A 21,412-nucleotide genomic window follows, 5' to 3' on the forward strand; every position below is an offset into this window, starting at 1 on the left:
GTTTCCTCCCCTCTGTTCTCTCCTCTCTGTTCTCTCCTCTCTGTTCTCTCCTCTCTGTTCTCTCCTCTCTGTTTCCTCCCCTCTGATCTCTCCCTCTCCACCTTCCACTTTGTTATTGTCAGAGTTTCACTTCACATCACAGCATTGGAGACGTTTATTGTTATCTGTTGTAATATCCATGATAATGAAGGTATTGATGTAATAAATTCACCTAAACACACAAATAGACAAATACATGTATACACACAATATATATATATATATATATATATATATATATATACTGCTAAAAAAAATAAAGGGAACACTTAAACAACACAATGTAACTCCAAGTCAATCACACTTCTGTGAAATCAAACTGTCCACTTAGGAAGCAACACTGATTGACAATAAATGTCACATGCTGTTGTGCAAATGGAATAGACAACAGGTGGAAATTATAGGCAATTAGCAAGACACCCCCAATAAAGGAGTGGTTCTGCAGGTGGTGACCACAGACCACTTCTCAGTTCTTATGCTTCCTGGCTGATGTTTTGGTCACTTTTGAATGCTGGCGGTGCTTTCACTCTAGTGGTAGCATGAGACGGAGTCTACAACACACCCAAGTGGCTCAGGTAGTGCAGCTCATCCAGGATGGCACATCAATGCGAGCTGTGGCAAGAAGGTTTGCTGTGTCTGTCAGCGTAGTGTCCAGATTATGGAGGCGCTACCAGGAGACAGGCCAGTACATCAGGAGCTTACAGCCCAACACCGTGCAGGACGTTTGGCATTTGCCAGAGAACACCAAGATTGGCAAATTCGCCACTGGTGCCCTGTGCTCTTCACAGATGAAAGCAGGTTCACACTGAGCACATGTGACAGACGTGACAGTCTGGAGACGCCGTGGAGAACGTTCTGCTGCCTGCAACATCCTCCAGCATGACCGGTTTGGCAGTGGGTCAGTCATGGTGTGGGGTGGCATTTCTTTGGAGGGACGCACAGCCCTCCATGTGCTCGCCAGAGGTAGCCTGACTGCCATTAGGTACCGAGATGAGATCCTCAGACCCCTTGTGAGACCATATGCTGGTGCGGTTGGCCCTGGGTTCCTCCTAATGCAAGACAATGCTAGACCTCATGTGGCTGGAGTGTGTCAGCAGTTCCTGCAAGAGGAAGGCATTGATGCTATGGACTGGCCCGCCCGTTCCCCAGACCTGAATCCAATTGAGCACATCTGGGGGGACATGTCTCGCTCCATCCACCAACGCCACGTTGCACCACAGACTGTCCAGGAGTTGGCGGATGCTTTAGTCCAGGTCTGGGAGGAGATCCCTCAGGAGACCATCCGCCACCTCATCAGGAGCATGCCCAGGCGTTGTAGGGAGGTCATACAGGCACGTGGAGGCCACACACTACTGAGCCTCATTTTGACTTGTTTTAAGGACATTACATCAAAGTTGGATCAGCCTGTAGTGTGGTTTTCCACTTTAATTTTGAGTGTGACTCCAAATCCAGACCTCCATGGGTTGATAAATTGGATTTCCATTGATTATTTTTGTGTGATTTTGTTGTCAGCATATTGAACTATGTATAGAAAAAACTATTTAATAAGATTATTTCATTCATTCAGATCTAGGATGTGTTATTTTAGTGTTCCCTTTATTTTTTTGAGCAGTGTATATATATATATATATATATATATATATATATATATATATATATATATATATAAAAGTTTGTGGATTTGGCTATTTCAGCCACACCCATTGCCGACTGGTGTATAAAATCGATCACACAGCCATGCAATCTCCAAAGACAAACAATGGCCTGTCTGAAGAGCTCAGTGACTTTCAACGTGACACAGTCATAGGATGCCACCTTTCCAAGTCAGTTCGTCAAATTTTTGCCCTGCAAATTTCTGCCCTGCAACTGTGAGTGCTGTTATTGTCAAGTGGAAACATCTAGGATCAACAATGGCTCAGTCACAAAGTGGTAGGCCACACAAGCTTACAGAACTGGACCGCCAAGTGCTGAAACGCATAGCGAGTAAAAATCGTCTTTCCTCAGTAGCAACACTCACTAACGAGTTCCAAACTGCCTCTGGAAGTAAACGTCAGCAAAATAACTGGTCGGGAGTTTCATGAAATGGGTTTTCATGTCAGAACAGCTGCACACAAGCCTACAATGCCAAGCGTCAGCTGGAGTGGTGTAAAGCTCGCCGCCACTGGACTCCGGAGCAGTTCTCTGGAGTGATGAATTACTCTTCACCATTGGGCAGTCCAACAGACAAATCTGGGTTTGGCAGGTGCCAGGAGAACGCTACCTGCCCCAATGCATAGTGCCAACTGTAAAGTTTGGTGGAGGAGGAATAATGGTTTGGGGGATGTTTTTCATGGTTCGGGCTAGGCCCCTTAGTTCCAGTGAAGGGAAATCTTAATGCTTCAGCATACAATGACATTTTAGACAATTCTGTGCTTCCAACATTGTGGCAACAGTTTGGGGAAGGCCCTTTCCTGTTTTAGCATGACAATGCCCCTGTGCACAAAGTGAGGTCCATACAGAAATGGTTCGTCGAGATCTGTGTACAAGAACTTGACTGGCCTGAACAGAGCCCCGACCTCAACCCCATCGAACACCTTTGGGATTAATTGGAACGCAGACTGTGAGCCCACCATCGATGCCCGACCTCACTAATGCTCTTGTGGCTGATTGGAATCAAGACCCCGCAGAAATGTTCCAACATCTAGTGGAAAACCTTCCCAGAAGAGTGGAGGCTGTTATAGCAGCAAGCAGGGGGACCAACACCATATTAATGCCCATGATTTTGGAATGAGATGTTCGACGAGCAGGTGTCCACATACTTTTGGTCATGTAGTGTATATAACAAAAACAACAAATGAACACACTAACATGTGTGCAGACAGCGCGCACACACACACACACACACACACACACACACACACACACACACACACACACACACACACACACACACACACACACACACACACAAACAAACACACACACATCAAATCAAATCAAATGTATTTATATAGCCCTTCTTACATCAGCTAACACATGAGGTTAGTGAAGATGAATGTGGGGATATTGACATCCAGCATCTCTAATTGTAGGGATATTGGGAGAAATTGTAGAAATATACCCAACAGAAAGGAAAGTACAGTAAACATACTGTAGAAGTTGGAAAATGTAAAAGGCTCTTTGGCATGTCAGAAAAAGCCACAACGGATGTAAATCAGGACAACGATACAGAAACAGAAAAAAAGAAAAGAACATCAATGGAGTCAATCAATGTAGATGGCGGGATAGATCCAGAAAGATGGATGGAGAGAAACAAGGTTGGGGAGGGAGTGGTGAAGGCGGAGAGAGGGAAAGAGAGGGAAGATGTAGGAAGAGAGCAAAGGAGTGTGAGAGAGAACGAGATGGAGGAGAGGCGAGATAGAAGAGAGAGAAAGATGAAGAGAGAAAAAGTAAAAGAGAGGGAGGGATGGCTGAAGAGAGTTGGAGTAGGGGTGAGTCAGCGATCCAGAACAGTAAGCAGGCAGACAGCAGACAGGAGTTAGAGTTAGGTCAGGTGCAAAGACACACACACACACACACACACACACACACACACAATGTATGCATTGTAAATTGCCGGCATTTGGACACATTTATTCACAAACTTACACACAAACACCCTTACAGAGGGGACTTCATTACAGACAAATAATAACATAAGACTTAACTTATTTTACCACAGTCCTCCCGTACACACCCCTCCCTATCCCCTGGCCCTTCCCTCTCCCCTGACCCCTCCCTATCCCCTGGTCCTTCCCTCTCCCCTGACCCCTCCCTGTCCCCTGGCCCTTCCCTGTCCCCTGGCCCTTCCCTGTCCCCTGGCCCTTCCCTCTCCCCTGACCCCTCCCTGACCCCTGGTCTTTCCCTGTCCCCTGTCCCCTGGCCCTTCCCTGTCCCCTGACCCCGCCCTGTCCCCTGGCCCTTCCCTGTCCCCTGGCCCTTCCCTGTCCCCTGGCCCTTCCCTGTCCCCTGGCCCCTCCCTGTCCCCTGACCTCTCCCTATCCCTGGCCCTTCCCTGTCTCCTGGCCCCTCCCTTTCCCCTGACCCCTCCCTGTCCCCTGGCCCCTCCCTGTCCCCTGACCCCTCCCTATCCCTTGGCCCTTCCCTGTCCCCTGGCCCCTCCCTGTCCCCTGACCCCTCCCTGTGCCCTGGCCCCTCCCTTCCCTTGGCCCCTCCCATCCCATCTATTTCCCGTGTTGTCCTACCTGGGATGATGGAAACGGTGTCTCTCTCCCAGGACACCACGCTGACGTACTCCTGCACGGCGGTGGGAATGAGGCACTTGAACACGGCCACGTTTCCCCGCATGGAGCGCTGGTCTGCCACACGCACAGTGTACGGCTCCCTGAACACTATCATACAGAGAGAGACCAAGTGTCAAGGAGGTATTTTATTCAGATGACAGTGTTTTCCATAAGTGCTGGCCGATAACATACTCATTGTCAGCCGGCACTTTTTCCACTTCATTAATTCCCTTTAAAAGTCTAAGCCTTTAAGATGGTCATACCATGGATCATTTAGCTATTTGATTCTGAATTTTAGGACCCCTTTAGGTATAAAAACATTTTTTTCATAAGGAATTAGGTTTTGAAGTGTCTGTCCTATATCTAGGAGATATAAGAAATCTCAGGAAATATTTTTGTTTTTTTGGACACAAAACTACATCTATCATTCTATTCATTTGTATGGGTTACCTTCAGACTAGTCCCGGGACACTTGTGGGGGTCATATTAGTTTGTAGGCCAAACCGTTCGCACGCTACCAACGTTTTTGTGAGAAGACTGATTTTGCGGGATGTCTCACGGTCTGCCAAACATCGCTGTAGCTCGGCCACCTTCCACCGCACATTCTGAAAGCTGACATAGGAGGATGCGGTGGATTGAGACGCAGACCATGGAAAAACTGATCTCTCTAGCTTAAACTGACGGATTTTGATGGGGATTTTTTTATTATGTTTCTTAGATTGGTGCACGGGTGCGTCAATAGACTCTTAATTATTAACTAGGCTTTTTTACATCAAAAAGTTTTAATTCACTTGTCAGAAAAGCCTGTATACCATTCTCCCACTAGAATGAACTATATGCATCTTCTAGTGATCTATTGACAGGACAGGCACCTGTCAGTCACAAAGCCAGCACTCTCCGCAGTGTCAGCAGAAAGCGGATGTTTCTGGTTTTCAGGGATAGAGTATTTTCAACCTAACTTCCATTTCCCCTGAAAAACAGATGTGGGGACTGCGCTCTGGTTCTTTTTACGCTATGACGCTAGGTTACAAAGCGAGAGATGACAGCGACACACTGCCGGTCTGTCAGTCTGCTGTCGGTCCTCTCAGAACCTGTTCTATTTTTGTGTGCTGTGGTTGGTTGCAGTCAAATTTCTTTTCATGGAGGAGGGAGAGCATGAGCATGGCCTCCTTTGAGTGAATGTACAATGGTAACAATGAATTGAAATGAAATCCACTTCATTATTGTTTTGTGGCGGAATCATTTATTTTCTTTTGCGTATTTCATAGGCCTATACAGCCACGGAGTCGACTAGTTTATTATTAAAGGTGTCAAACTGACTGAATAAAGTCAATCTCCTAGATCCCTTTGCTATAAATCCTATAATGTAGTGATATGTTCATGGTATCACATCAGGAGTAAACCAAAGATCTTGTTTGTGTTTTCTTAGGTTTCGAAGTCCATGTCGAGACCAGTGACCGTTAAAGTGACTTGTCAGCGTAGCCTAGTGATGGGTTGTTCCCGGACTAACAGTGACCGTTAAAGTGACTTGTCAGCGTAGCCTAGTGATGGGTTGTTCCCGGACTAACAGTGACCGTTAAAGTGACTTGTCAGCGTAGCCTAGTGATGGGTTGTTCCCGGACTAACAGTGACCGTTAAAGTGACTTGTCAGCGTAGCCTAGTGATGGGTTGTTTCCCGGACTAACAGTGACCGTTAAAGTGACTTGTACAGCGTAGCCTAGTGATGGGTTGTTCCCGGACTAACAGTGACCGTTAAAGTGACTTGTCCAGCGTAGCCTAGTGATGGGTTGTTCCCCGGACTAACAGTGACCGTTAAAGTGACTTGTCAGCGTAGCTAGTGATGGGTTGTTCCCGGACTAACAGTGACCGTTAAAGTGACTTGTCAGCGTAGCCTAGTGATGGGTTGTTCCCGGACTAACAGTGACCGTTAAAGTGACTTGTCAGCGTAGCCTAGTGATGGGTTGTTCCCGGACTAACAGTGACCGTTAAAGTGACTTGTCAGCGTAGCCTAGTGATGGGCTGTTCCCGGACTAACAGTGACCGTTTAAAGTGACTTGTCAGCGTAGCCTAGTGATGGGTTGTTCCCGGACTAACAGTGACCGTTAAAGTGACTTGTCAGCGTAGCCTAGTGATGGGTTGTTCCCGGACTAACAGTGACCGTTAAAGTGACTTGTCAGCGTAGCCTAGTGATGGGTTGTTCCCGGACTAACAGTGACCGTTAAAGTGACTTGTCAGCGTAGCCTAGTGATGGGTTGTTCCGGACTAACAGTGACCGTTAAAGTGACTTGTCAGCGTAGCCTAGTGATGGGTTGTTCCCGGACTAACAGTGACCGTTAAAGTGACTTGTCAGCGTAGCCTAGTGATGGGTTGTTCCCGGACTAACAGTGACCGTTAAAGTGACTTGTCAGCGTAGCCTAGTGATGGGTTGTTCCCGGACTAACAGTGACCGTTAAAGTGACTTGTCAGCGTAGCCTAGTGATGGGTTGTTCCCGGACTAACAGGGCCGTTAAAGTGACTTGTCAGCGTAGCCTAGTGATGGGTTGTTCCCGGACTAACAGTGACCGTTAAAGTGACTTGTCAGCGTAGCCTAGTGATGGGTTGTTCCCGGACTAACAGTGACCGTTAAAGTGACTTGTCAGCGTAGCCTAGTGATGGGTTGTTCCCGGACTAACAGTGACCGTTAAAGTGACTTGTCAGCGTAGCCTAGTGATGGGTTGTTCCCGGACTAACAGTGACCGTTAAAGTGACTTGTCAGCGTAGCCTAGTGATGGGTTGTTCCCGGACTAACAGTGACCGTTAAAGTGACTTGTCAGCGTAGCCTAGTGATGGGTTGTTCCGGACTAACAGTGACCGTTAAAGTGACTGTCCAGCGTAGCCTAGTGATGGGTGTTCCCGGACTAACAGTGACCGTTAAAGTGACTTGTCAGCGTAGCCTAGTGATGGGTTGTTCCCGGACTAACAGTGACCGTTAAGTGACTTGTCAGCGTAGCCTAGTGATGGGTTGTTCCCGGACCTACAGTGACCGTTAAAGTGACTTGTCAGCGTAGCCTAGTGATGGGTTGTTCCCGGACTAACAGTGACCGTTAAAGTGACTTGTCAGCGTAGCCTAGTGATGGGTTGTTCCCGGACTAACAGTGACCGTTAAAGTGACTTGTCAGCGTAGCCTAGTGATGGGTTGTTCCCGGACTAACAGTGACCGTTAAAGTGACTTGTCAGCGTAGCCTAGTGATGGGTTGTTCCCGGACTAACAGTGACCGTTAAAGTGACTTGTCAGCGTAGCCTAGTGATGGGTTGTTCCCGGACTAACAGTGACCGTTTAAGTGACTTGTAGCGTAGCCTAGTGATGGGTTGTTCCCGGACTAACAGTGGACCGTTAAGTGACTTGTCAGCGGTAGCCTAGTGATGGGTTTGTTCCCGGACTAACACTGACCGTTAAAGTGACTTGTCAGCGTAGCCTAGTGATGGGGTTGTTCCCGGACTAACAGTGACCGTTAAAGTGACTTGTCAGCGTAGCCTAGTGATGGGTTGTTCCCGGACTAACAGTGACCGTTAAAGGTGACTTGTCAGCGTAGCCTAGTGATGGGGTTGTTCCCGGACTAACAGTGACCGTTAAAGTGACTTGTCAGCGTAGCCCTAGGATGGGTTGTTCCCCGGACTAACAGTGACCGTTAAAGTGACTTGTCAGCGTAGCCAGTGAGGGTTGTTCCCGGACTAAACAGTGACCGTTAAGTGACTTGTCAGCGTAGCCTAGTGATGGGTTGTTCCCGGACTAACAGTGACCGGGTTAAAGTGACTTGTCAGCGTAGCCTAGTGATGGGTTGTTCCCGGACTAACAGTGACCGTTAAAGTGACTTGTCAGCGTAGCCTAGTGATGGGTTGTTCCCGGACTAACAGTGACCGTTAAAGTGACTTGTCAGCGTAGCCTAGTGATGGGTTGTTCCCGGACTAACAGTGACCGTTAAAGTGACTTGTCAGCGTAGCCTAGTGATGGGTTGTTCCCGGACTAACAGTGACCGTTAAAGTGACTTGTCAGCGTAGCCTAGTGATGGGTTGTTCCCGGACTAACAGTGACCGTTAAAGTGACTTGTCAGCGTAGCCTAGTGATGGGTTGTTCCCGGACTAACAGTGACCGTTAAAGTGACTTGTCAGCGTAGCCTAGTGATGGGTTGTTCCCGGACTAACAGTGACCGTTAAAGTGACTTGTCAGCGTAGCCTAGTGATGGGTTGTTCCCGGACTAACAGTGACCGTTAAAGTGACTTGTCAGCGTAGCCTAGTGATGGGTTGTTCCCGGACTAACAGCTGTTTTGTAGTAAAAAAGAAAGAGGACGATAAGTGTTTCCAATGATGACATCATCGGTGTGCATCGTGTGATTTTAACCAATTATTAGTAGGCATTGCCTTCTAATTGGTTGATGATGTCATTGGAAACACTTATCTTCCTCTATATTTTTTACAACAAAGCAGAAACACGCCATTTTCACATATGTTGATGTTGGGGTGGTGCTGGAGGTGATGAACATAAAGTAGATTTATTTTAAATGTCCATTCTTTTTATTTAACTAGGCAAGCCAGTTAAGAACTGCAGAACAAATTCTTACTTACAATGACGGCCTACCCCGGACGACGCTGGGCCAACTGTGTGCCGCCCTATGGGACTCTCAATCACGGCCGGATGTAATGCAGCCTGGATTTGAACCAGGGACTGCAGTAACGCCTCTAGCACTGAGATGCAGTGCCTTAGACCGCTGAACCAGGGACTGCAGTGACGCCTCTAGCACTGAGATGCAGTGCCTTAGACCGCTGAACCAGGGACTGCAGTGACGCCTCTAGCACTGAGATGCAGTGCCTTAGACCGCTGAACCAGGGACTGCAGTGACGCCTCTAGCACTGAGATGCAGTGCCTTAGACCGCTGCACCACTCGGGAGCCTCGGGGCCCTTATAAGTGAACGGAACCAAATCGCATCGGTGAGAGAGCTGTTCATTTTGCTCCCTGATTTGCTTACTGGTAGGCTACTAATGCTTTTTGATTATCTGCAGATAAATGATGAAAACATTAGATGAAGATGTTAACTCCTCACTGCAGGAACAATAGGTAGTGGAGAGAGCCTGAGAAAAGAAAACAGATTGAAGGCTATAAAAGCTAATCTTATGACACATGATATGGTATTATGAAATATATTAATACAGGTCTATTGATTTGATTAGTGTCGACAATGGAGTAGCCTAGTCAACTGCTGCTTTCTGTGTAGCAAAGCCCATATTTAACACCTGCTTCATTCTACAATCATACCTGTAGATTTATTCATGCATGTCTGACATTGTATATCATTTTTGGAACATTTTAAACCAATTACCTGCAATTCTATATTATTTCTCTACAGGGAACACAACCTTTTTCTTAAGTTTTTGTCACAATAAAATAAATCAAAAGACTAGACTAAACTAGTTTTTCTGACTAGATTACTAATCTACCGCCTTCCCTCAAAGTCCCACCCACAGTGATTTATTGACAGGTCTGAAACCCTACCAACTCTGTGACTCACAAATATCCTGCCCCCTCCCTTGACAATCCCACCCACAATTATTGATTGACAAGCCAAACTGTTAAAGGGACAGCTCACCCAAATTACAAAAAAACTATAAATATGACTTTAATCTCAAGAGAAGACAGGTTTAATGTTAAAAAAGGTTATCTTACTTAGAAAATAGTCCTGATCATAAAGGCCTAGGCGATATCCAAAACAACTAACAATACACTAAATTCATACATTTTCAGTGATTTTATTTGTAAAATCATGTCTTTCTACTCCATACCACAACTAATTTTACCAATCTTGGAAGTAAAGTCGTTAAAGTATTAAATGATTTAGCTGCGTATTTCGGATGGAATCAAGGCATTAGAATGTACTAGAGGCCACCAAAATAGAGCTTGTTCTGATTTTCTTTTACTCAGGGGTCATTCCCCTCCAGACTAAACCAGCCCGGATCTCGCTGAAACATTGTAAATATAGTAACACGTATTTTTATATTTTAGAGTATTTGGTGTTACAATCTTTCTTTGGTTTAGGAACAAGTGAATACTAGAGATGCAGTGGAATATACAGTATGAGTTTTGGACTGTAGTCAATGTTGTAAGAATCATTAACAGAAACAAGTTAGGTGACAGTTTTAATATTATATTTTGGATTTCAAAATAATCTACTAATAATATAGATGTACTGAATCTACAACAATACATTTTCAAACATATTGGGAACAGATTCTGGTTTTGTCTATTGCTTGAACACATCAATAACACTAATTCTACAGTACATCTGTTTTCATCATTAACTACGCAACCCAATTTCTGAGCAGGATCAACCAAAAAAATGATTGGCTAGCTTTCACCATGACATCAACATCAGACACTATTCTATTGTTTTGTGTACAACTCTATTTACAGCACGCGTGGTACTGTTAAAGCACTGTGCTAGAGATAACAACCCAGCTTAATGAAACCATCTGAATGTATTGGTGGTGATTCACTGTTCATACATGTTCATGCAATATTTGACACTCTCCTGAATGAGCATGAACTCATTAGTGAAATCAGGAGAAGCTAGGACATATCTGAAGGTTGCTAAGAAACTGCTTTGGAAGCCCCCTCCCTGGTAACAGCAGTGCAGTGTAGAGAACAGGCACTGTTACATTAACGTTAGAATCCTACTGCAGTAGAACAACACATCAATATGCATTACTACTTCCACTTTACATAGAGAAACAGAAATACATTAGACATATAATTCGATGCCTAGATGATTGTATAAAACATGGGAACAGTGAATAGATGTATTAAATCACGCTATGTTGGAAATTGTATCACCTACATTTGAATAACAGCCCACTGTAGCTATGCAGTAAAGAGATAGTTCACCAAAATGACAAATGTACATAACATTTTGGATATCTAGAAAGTAGTTTATTTACTGTTTATTTACTAACCCTAACCCCATTTAATCATGCTCCAACTGCTCTAACTTTAAACCAAGTTGTAGTAACACCATTACACAAACACCCTAACCAGACCACAAGAACACCAAGGCATCCTGACCCTAAACCCCAGACCAGAACCTCTGAACCACACCCCTCCTGAATGTAACCCCTCCATAACCATAACTCCCTGACCATACATAACTCCCTGGGTATGGGACGGGCTACTATGGTTTTGTAAATGCTAATCCCTAGTCCCCTTGGGGTGAGATTTTGGGTCATGAGGGAATGAAGGCAGCAGCAGCAAGGAGCAAGTGGAGAGTAGTGACCGCCCAGCTGGTGTGCAGTTCAGATCACAGGCTCTCTCTTTCTTTCTGTCTGTCTCTCTGTCTCTCTCTCTCCCTCTCTCTCCCCTCTCTCTCTCCATCTCTCTCTCCATCTCTCTCTCCATCTCTCTCCATCTCTCTCCCTCTCTCTCTCCATCTCTCTCTCCATCTCTCTCTCCATCTCTCTCCCTCTCTCTCTCCATCTCTCTCCATCTCTCTCTCCCTCTCTCTCTCCATCTCTCTCCCTCTCTCTCCCTCTCTCTCCCATCTCTCTCCCTCTCTCTCTCCATCTCTCTCCATCTCTCTCCATCTCTCTCCTCTCTCTCTCTCTCTCCATCTCTCCCTCTCTCTCTCCATCTCTCTCCATCTCTCTCCATCTCTCTCCATAATCCTCCACTGGCTTGGCTCTAGCTAGTATTAGTATTAGTAGGAGTATGTATTAGTGCAGGTCGGTGTTGGGAGGCAGAATATGAAAACAGATGTTGACAGCAGGAGGAGCGGGGGAGGGACTGTCTGCCCTGATGTGAATGATGGACAGAGAGGGAGAGAGGAAGTGAGAGAGGGAGGGAGGAAGGGTCGCGGAACAAGGACAAGAGAGGTTGTGGAGAACCTACAGTCCAGGAGAACTGTAAAAGTGTCTACAAGGGGTTGGTCCAGGTTCAACAGAACATCTCACCTCCACTGGGTAGATCCAATATATGATATGAAATGGATAGAATGGATGGATAGACCCAGAGAAATCTATATGTACACCCACATCAGCTATATTCTGCTGGTTTATAAGAGGTACACCTTGTTAAAGCACTGGCATGAAGTCTAATCAATGGAGGGCACCAATTAGGTTTCATAATGAGAGATCATGAAAGAAGCGTGCTGCTGCAGCTATATTTAGCATGGTACCAGAGGACTTGGTGAGAGGAGGAAGGAGAGAGGAGGAAGAGAGGGCATGAAGAGAAAGAGAGGACACAGAAATAGAGAGAATAAGATGGAGGGAGAGAGCATCAGGCTAGTCAGCTGATGCTTTAGGAATAGCATAGCAACTAGCAGCAGCCGCAACATCTGCATAGATACTGTCGTTAGTGGGAGTGTTTTGTGCTTCTATGATGTCACATGAAACACATGTACAGTACATACTGTGTTTGTGGGCAATACAGTTCAAACAGGATGAAGGATAAGGGATCATTTAAGGTTGTTAAGTATAACTAGGGAGGGACACAGGTCAGTGGCCTTAATTCACCATGGTGATGAGGCTGAAGGGTCTGTGGTGTGTAACAGAGTTCAGTGACCCTGTGTTTGGGCAAGGCTGTGTCCTCGCCTGTGTTCGCTGTGTGTCTGCCTGTGTTACAGATGTGTTCTAGGTCAGGCTGGGTTTGGGACCAGGGTTTGGACAGGTCCTTCTCTGAGTGGCTTGTGCTGTGGCCAGCAGGCTGTCAATCAATCCTCTCCCTTTTGGTTTTTACATTTTCTCTCTCCATCATTCCCCTCCCATGTTCTGTCCCTCTAACCTCTATACCAGCTTAGTATCAGTTCCTTCAGTCCCTCTGTCCCTCTAACCTCTATACCAGCTTAGTATCAGTTCCTTCTGTCCCTCTGTCCCTCTAACCTCTATACCAGCTTAGTATCAGTTCCTTCTGTCCCTCTGTCCCTCTAACCTCTATACCAGCTTAGTATCAGTTCCTTCTGTCCCTCTGTCCCTCTAACCTCTATACCAGCTTAGTATCAGTTCCTTCAGTCCCTCTGTCCCTCTAACCTCTATACCAGCTTAGTATCAGTTCCTTCTGTCCCTCTGTCCCTCTAACCTCTATACCAGCTTAGTATCAGTTTCCTTCTGTCCCTCTGTCCCCTCTAACCTCTATACCACTTAGTATCAGTTCCTCTGTCCCTCTGTCCCTCTAACCTCTATACCAGCTTAGTATCAGTTCCTTCTGTCCCTCTGTCCCTCTAAACCTCTATACCAGCTTAGTATCAGTTCCTTCTGTCCCTCTGTCCCTCTAAACCTCTATACCAGCTTAGTATCAGTTCCTTCTGTCCCTCTGTCCCTCTAACCTCTATACCAGCTTAGTATCAGTTCCTTCTGTCCCTCTGTCCCTCTAACCTCTATACCAGCTTAGTATCAGTTCCTTCTGTCCCTCTGTCCCTCTAAACTCTATACCAGCTTAGTAATCAGTTCCTTCTGTCCCTCTGTCCCTCTAACCTCTATACCAGCTTAGTATCAGTTTCCTTCTGTCCCTCTGCTCCCTCTAACCTCTATACCAGCTTAGTATCAGGTCCTTCTGTCCCTCTGTCCCTCTAACCTCTAAACCAGCTTAGTATCAGTTCCTTCTGTCCCTCTGTCCCTCTAACCTCTATACCAGCTTAGTATCAGTTCCTTCTGTCCCTCTGTCCCTCTAACCTCTATACCAGCTTAGTATCAGTTCCTTCGTCCCTCTGTCCCTCTAACCTCTATACCAAGCTTAGTATCAGTTCCTTCTGTCCCCTCTGTCCCTCTAACCTCTATACCAGCTTAGTATCAGTTCCTTCTGTCCCTCTGTCCCTTCTAACCTCTATACCAGCTTAGTATCAGTTCCTTCTGTCCCTCTGTCCCTCTAACCTCTATACCAGCTTAGTATCAGTTCCTTCTGTCCCTCTGTCCCGCTAACCTCTATACCGCTTAGTAGCAGGTTCCTTCTGTCCCTCTGTCCCTCTAACCTCTATACCACTTAGTATCAGTTCCTTCAGTCCCTCTGTCCCTCTAACCTCTATACCAGCTGGAGTATCAGTTGCCGTCAGTCCCTCTGTCCCTTCTAACCTCTAAAACCAGCTTAGTTAATCAGTTCCTTCTGTCCGCGAACCCTCTATACCAGCTTAGTAGCAACCGTTTCCTTCGGTCCCTCTGTCCCTCTAACCCTCTAATAACCAGCTTAGTCAGCAGTTCCTTCTGTCCCTCTGTCCTCTCAACCTCTATACCAGCTCAGTACAGTGCTTCTCGTCCTCCCTCTGTCCTCTAACCTCTATACCAGCTTAGAATCAAGTTCCTTCAGTCCCTCTTGTCCCGCTAAGCCTCTATACCACTCAGTATCAGTTCCTTCTGTCCCTCTGTCCCGCTAACCTCTATACCACTTAGTATCAGTTCCTTCTGTCCCTCTGTCCCTCTAACCTCTATACCAGCTTAGTATCAGTTCTTCTGTCCCCTGTCCCTCTAACCTCTATACCAGCTTAGTATCAGTTCCTTCTGTCCCTCTGTCCCTCTAACCTCTATACAGCTTAGTATCAGTTCCTTCTGTCCCTCTGTCCCTCTAACCTCTATACCAGCTTAGTATCAGTTTTCCTTCTGTCCCTCTGTCCCTCTAACCTCTATACCAGCTTAGTATCAGTTCCGTCTGTCCCTCTGTCCCTCTAACCTCTATACCAGCTTAGTATCAGTTCCTTCTGTCCCTCTGTCCCTCTAACCTCTATACCAGCTTAGTATCAGTTCCCTTCTGCCTCTGTCCTCTCAACCTCTATACCAGCTTAGTATCAGTTCCTTCTGTCCCTCGTCCCTCTAACCTCTATACCAGCTTAGTATCAGTTCTTCATCCCTCTGTCACTCTAACCTCTATACCAGCTTAGTATCAGTTCCTTCTGTCCCTCTGTCCCTCTAACCTCTATACCAGCTTAGATCAGTTCCTTCTGTCCCTCTGTCCCTCTAACCTCTATACCAGCTTAGTATCAGTTCCTTCTGTCCCTCTGTCCCTCTAACCTCTATACCAGCTTAGTATCAGTTCCTTCTGTCCCTCTGTCCCTCTAACCTCTATACCAGCTTAGTATCAGTTCCTTCAGTCCCTCTGTCCTCTAACCTCTATACCAGCTTAGTATCATTCCTTCTGTCCCTCTGTCCCTCTAACCTCTATACCAGCTTAGTATCAGTTCCTTCTGTCCCTCTGTCCCCTCTAACCTCTATACCAGCTTAGTATCAGTTCCTTCTGTCCCTCTGTCCCTCTAACCTCTATACACTCAGTATCAGTTCCTTCATGTCCCTCTGTCCCTCTAACCTCTATACCAGCTTAGTAATCAGTTCCTTCTGTCCCTCTGTCCCTCTAACCTCTATACCAGCTTAGTATCAGTTCCTTCTGTCCCTCTGTCCCTCTAACCTCTATACCAGCTTAGTATCAGTTCCTTCAGTCCCTCTGTCCCTCTAACCTCTATACCAGCTTAGTATCAGTTCCTTCTGTCCCTCTGTCCCTCTAACCTCTATACCAGCTTAGTATCAGTTCCTTCTGTCCCTCTGTCCCTCTAACCTCTATACCAGCTTAGTATCAGTTCCTTCTGTCCCTCTGTCCCTCTAACCTCTGTCCCTCTGTCCCTCTAACCTATATACCAGCTTAGTATCAGTTCCTTCTGTCCCTCTGTCCCTCTAACCTCTATACCAGCTTAGTATCAGTTCCTTCAGTCCCTCTGTCCCTCTAACCTCTATACCAGCTTAGTATCAGTTCCTTCTGTCCCTCTGTCCCTCTAACCTCTATACCAGTTAGTATCAGTTCCTTCTGTCCCTCTGTCCCTCTAACCTCTATACCAGCTTAGTATCAGTTCCTTCTGTCCCTCTGTCCCTCTAACCTCTATACCAGCTTAGTATCAGTTCCTTCAGTCCCTCTGTCCCTCTAATCTATACCAGCTTAGTATCAGTTCCTTCTGTCCCTCTGTCCCTCTAACCTCTATACAGTTAGTATCAGTTCCTTCTGTCCCTCTGTCCCTCTAACCTCTATACCAGCTTAGTATCAGTTCCTTCTGTCCCTCTGTCCCTCTAACCTCTATACCAGCTCAGTATCAGTTCCTTCTGTCCCTCTGTCCCTCTAACCTCTATACCAGCTCAGTATCAGTTCCTTCTGTCCCTCTGTCCCTCTAACCTCTATACCAGCTTAGTATCAGTTCCTTCAGTCCCTCTGTCCCTCTAACCTCTATACCAGCTTAGTATCAGTTCCTTCTGTCCCTCTGTCCCTCTAACCTCTATACAGCTAGTATCAGTTCCTTCTGTCCCTCTGTCTCTAACTCTATACCAGCTCAGTATCAGTTCCTTCTGTCCTCTGTCCCTCTAACCTCTATACCAGCTTCAGTATCAGTTCTTCTGTCCCTCTGTCCCTCTAACCTCAATACCAGCTTAGTATCAGTTCCTTCTGTCCCTCTGTCCCTCTAACCTCTATACCAGCTTAGTATCAGTTCCTCCTGTCCCTCTGTCCCTCTAACCTCTATACCAGCTTAGTATCAGTTCCTTCTGTCCCTCTGTCCCTCTAACCTCTATACCAGCTTAGTATCAGTTCCTCCTGTCCCTCTGTCCCTCTAACCTCTATACCAGCTTAGTATCAGTCCTTCTGTCCCTCTGTCCCTCTAACCTCTATACAGCTTAGTATCAGTTCCTTCAGTCCCTCTGCCTAACCTCTATACAGCTTAGTATCAGTTCCTTCTGTCCCTCTGTCCTCTATAACCTCTATACCAGCTTAGTATCAGTTCCTTCTGTCCCTCTGTCCCTCTAACCTCTATACCAGCTTAGTATCAGTTCCTTCAGTCCCTCTGTCCCTCTAACCTCTACACCAGCTTAGTATCAGTTCCTTCTGTCCCTCTGTCCCTCTAACCTCTACACCAGCTTAGTATCAGTTCCTTCTGTCCCTCTGTCCCTCTAACCTCTACACCAGCTTAGTATCAGTTCCTTCTGTCCCTCTGTCCCTCTAACCTCTACACCAGCTTAGTATCAGTTCCTTCAGTCCCTCTGTCCCTCTAACCTCTATACCAGCTTAGTATCAGTTCCTTCTGTCCCTCTGTCCCTCTAACCTCTATACCAGCTTAGTATCAGTTCCTTCTGTCCCTTTGTCCTCTAACCTCTATACCAGCTTAGTATCAGTTCCTTCTGTCCCTCTGTCCCTCTAACCTCTATACCAGCTTAGTATCAGTTCCTTCTGTCCCTCTGTCCCTCTAACCTCTATACCAGCTTAGTATCAGTTCCTTCAGTCCCTCTGTCCCTCTAACCTCTATACCAGCGTAGTATCAGTTCCTTGTCCCTCTGTCCCTCTAACCTCTATACCAGCTTAGTATGTTCCTTCAGTCCCTCTGTCCCTCTAACCTCTATACCAGCTTAGTATCAGTTCCTTCTGTCCTCTGTCCCTCTAACCTCTATACCAGCTTAGTTCATCAGTCCTCGTCCTTACCTCTATACATCTTAGTATCATTTCCTTCTTCCTCTGTCCCTCTAACCTCTATACCAGCTTAGTATCAGTTCCTTCTGTCCCTCTGTCCCTCTAACCTCTATACCAGCTTAGTATCAGTTCCTTCTGTCCCTCTGTCCCTCTAACCTCTATAACCAGCTTAGTATCAGTTCCTTCTGTCCCTCTGTCCCTCTAACCTCTATACCAGCTTAGTATCAGTTCCTTCTGTCCCTCTGTCCCTCTAACCTCTATACCAGCTTAGTATCAGTTCCTTCTGTCCCTCTGTCCCTCTAACCTCTATACCAGCTTAGTATCAGTTCCTTCTGTCCCTCTGTCCCTCTAACCTCTATACCAGCTTAGTATCAGTTCCTTCTGTCCCTCTGTCCCTCTAACCTCTATACCAGCTTAGTATCAGTTCCTTCTGTCCCTCTTGTCCCTCTAACCTCTATACCAGCTCAGTATCAGTTCCTTCTGTCCCTCTGTCCCTCTAACCTCTATACCAGCTCAGTATCAGTTCCTTCTGTCCCTCTGTCCCTCTAACCTCTATACCAGCTTAGTATCAGTTCCTTCTGTCCCTCTGTCTCAGCCCTCTTAACCTCTATACCAGCTCAGTATCAGTTCCTTCTGTCCCTCTGTCCCTCTAACCTCTATACCAGCTCAGTATCAGTTCCTTCTGTCCCTCTGTCCCTCTAACCTCTATACCAGCTTAGTATCAGTTCCTTCTGTCCCTCTGTCCCTCTAACCTCTATACCAGCTTAGTATCAGTTCCTTCTGTCCCTCTGTCCCTCTAACCTCTATACCAGCTTAGTATCAGTTCCTTCTGTCCCTCTGTCCCTCTAACCTCTATACCAGCTTAGTATCAGTTCCTTCTGTCCCTCTGTCCCTCTAACTCTATACCAGCTTAGTATCAGTTCCTTCTGTCCCTCTGTCCCTCTAACCTCTACAGCTTAGTATCAGTTCCTTCTGTCCCTCTGTCCCTCTAACCTCTATACCAGCTTAGTATCAGTTCCTTCTGTCCCTCTGTCCCTCTAACCTCTATACCAGCTTAGTATCAGTTCCTTCTGTCCCTCTGTCCCTCTAACCTCTATACCAGCTTAGTATCAGTTCCTTCAGGTCCCTCTGTCCCTCTAACCTCTATACCGCTTAGTATCAGTATCCTTCGTCCCTCGGTCCCTCTAACCTCTATAACAGCTTAGTATCAGTTCCTTCTGTCCCTCTGTCCTCTAACCTCTATACCAGCTTAGGATCAGTTCCTTCAGTCCCTCTGGTCCCTCTAACCTCTATAACCACTTGTATCAGTTCCTTCTGTCCCTCTGTCCCTCTAACCTCTATACCAGCTAGTATCAGTTCCTTCTGTCCCGCTGTCCCTCTAACCTCTATACAGCTTTAGTATCAGTTCCTTCTGTCCCTCTGTCCTCTAACCTCTATACCAGCTAGTATCAGTTCTTCTGTCCCTCTGTCCCTCTACACCTCTATACCAGCTTAGTATCAGTTCGCTTCAGTCCCTCGGTCCCTCTAACCTCTATACCACTTAGTATCAGTTCCTTCCTGTCCCTCTGTCCCTCTAACCTCTATACCAGCTTAGTAATCAGTTCCTTCTGTCCCTCTGTCCCTCTAACCTCTATACCAGCTTTGGTAATCAGTTCCTTCTGTCCCTCTGTCCCTCTAACCTCTATACCAGCTTAGTAATCAGTTCCTTCGGTCCCTCTGTCCCTCTAACCTCTATACCAGCTTAGTTATCAGTTCCTTCTGTCCCTCTGTCCCTCTAACCTCTATACCAGCTTAGTTAAATCAGTTCCTTCATCAGTCCCTCTCTGTCCCTCTAACCTCTATACCAGCTTAGTATCAGTTCCTTCTGTCCCTCTGTCCCTCTAACCTATATACCAGCTTAGTAATCAGTTCCTTCTGTCCCTCTGTCCCTCTAACCTCTATACCAGCTTAGTATCAGTTCCTTCAGTCCCTCTGTCCCTCTAACCTCTATACCAGCTTAGTATCAGTTCCTTCTGTCCCTCTAACCTCTATACCAGCTTAGTATCAGTTCCTTCAGTCCCTCTGTCCCTCTAACCTCTATACCAGCTTTAGTATCAGTTCCTTCTGTCCCTCTGTCCCTCTAACCTCTATACCAGCTTAGTATCAGTTCCTTCTGTCCCTCTGTCCCTCTAACCTCTATACCGCTTAGTATCAGTTCCTTCATGTCCCTCTGTCCCTCTAACCTCTATACCAGCTTTAGTATCAGTTCCTTCGTCCCTCTGTACCCTCTAAACCTCTATACCAGCTTAGTATCAGTTCCTTCTGTCCCTCTGTCCCCCTAACCTCTATCCCAGCTTAGTATCAGTTCCTTCTGTCCCTCTGTCCCTCTAACCTCTATACCAGCTTAGTATCAGTTCCTTCTGTCCCTCTGTCCCTCTAACCTCTATACCAGCTTAGTATCAGTTCCTTCTGTCCCTCTGTCCCTCTAACCTCTATACCAGCTTAGTATCAGTTCCTTCTGTCCCTCTGTCCCTCTACCTCTATACCAGCTTAGTATCAGTTCCTTCGTCCCTCTGTCCCTCTCCCCTCTATACCAGCTTAGTATCAGTTCCTTCTGTCCTCTGTCCCTCTAACCTCTATACCAGCTTAGTATCAGTTCCTTCTGTCCCTCTGTCCCTCTAACCTCTATACCAGCTTAGTATCAGTTCCTTCTGTCCCTCTGTCCCTCTACCTCTATAACCAGCTTAGTATCAGTTCCTTCGTCCCTCTGTCCCTCTAACCTCTATACCAGCTTAGTATCAGTTCCTTCTGTCCCTCTGTCCCTCTAACCTCTATACCAGCTTAGTATCAGTTCCTTCTGTCCCTCTGTCCCTCTAACCTCTATACCAGCTTAGTATCAGTTCCTTCTGTCCCTCTGTCCCTCTAACCTCTATACCAGCTTAGTATCAGTTCCTTCGGTCCCTCTGTCCCTCTAACCTCTATACCAGCTTAGTATCAGTTTCTTCTGTCCCTCTGTCCCTCTAACCTCTATACCAGCTTAGTATCAGTTCCTTCTGTCCCTCTGTCCCTCTAACCTCTATACCAGCTTAGTATCAGTTCCTTCAGTCCCTCTGTCCCTCTAACCTCTATACCAGCTTAGTATCAGTTCCTCTGTCCCTCTGTCCCTCTAACCTCTATACAGCTTCAGTATCAGTTCCTTCTGTCCCTCGTCCTCTAACCTCTATACCAGCTCAGTATCAGTTCCTCTGTCCCTCTGTCCCTCTAACCTCTATACCAGCTTAGTATCAGTTCCTTCTGTCCCTCTGTCCCTCTAACCTCTATACCAGCTTAGTATCAGTTCCTTCTGTCCCTCTGTCCCTCTAACCTCTATACCAGCTTAGTATCAGTTCCTTCTGTCCCTCGTCCCTCTAACCTCTATACCAGCTTAGTATCAGTTCCTCTGTCCCTCTGTCCCTCTAACCTCTATACCAGCTTAGTATCAGTTCCGTCTGTCCCTCTGTCCCTCTAACCTCTATACACGCTTAGTATCAGTTCCTTCTGTCCCCTCTGTCCTCTAACTCGATACCAGCTTAGTATCAGTTCCTTCTGTCCTCTGTCCCTCTAACCTCTATACCAGCTCAGTATCAGTTCCTCCTGTCCCCTCTGTCCCTCTAACCTCTATACCACTCAGTATCAGTTCCTCCTGTCCCTCT

General features: G+C 46.4%; 1 protein-coding gene across 1 annotated transcript in view; it reads right to left on the bottom strand.

Annotated features, from left to right (window-relative positions):
• The window catches only part of LOC115153750 (Down syndrome cell adhesion molecule-like protein 1), a 137,582-nt gene that overhangs the window by 91,337 nt on the left and 24,833 nt on the right, over positions 1–21,412 (bottom strand). The window contains exon 3 of the mRNA XM_029699334.1: positions 3,735–4,409. Coding sequence (XP_029555194.1) covers positions 3,735–4,409 — 675 coding nt within the window. The remainder of the gene's footprint in view (positions 1–3,734; positions 4,410–21,412) is intronic.

The sequence above is a fragment of the Salmo trutta genome, chromosome 19 (assembly GCF_901001165.1).
Source record: "Salmo trutta chromosome 19, fSalTru1.1, whole genome shotgun sequence".
In the NCBI taxonomy this organism is placed as follows: Eukaryota; Metazoa; Chordata; class Actinopteri; order Salmoniformes; family Salmonidae; genus Salmo; species Salmo trutta.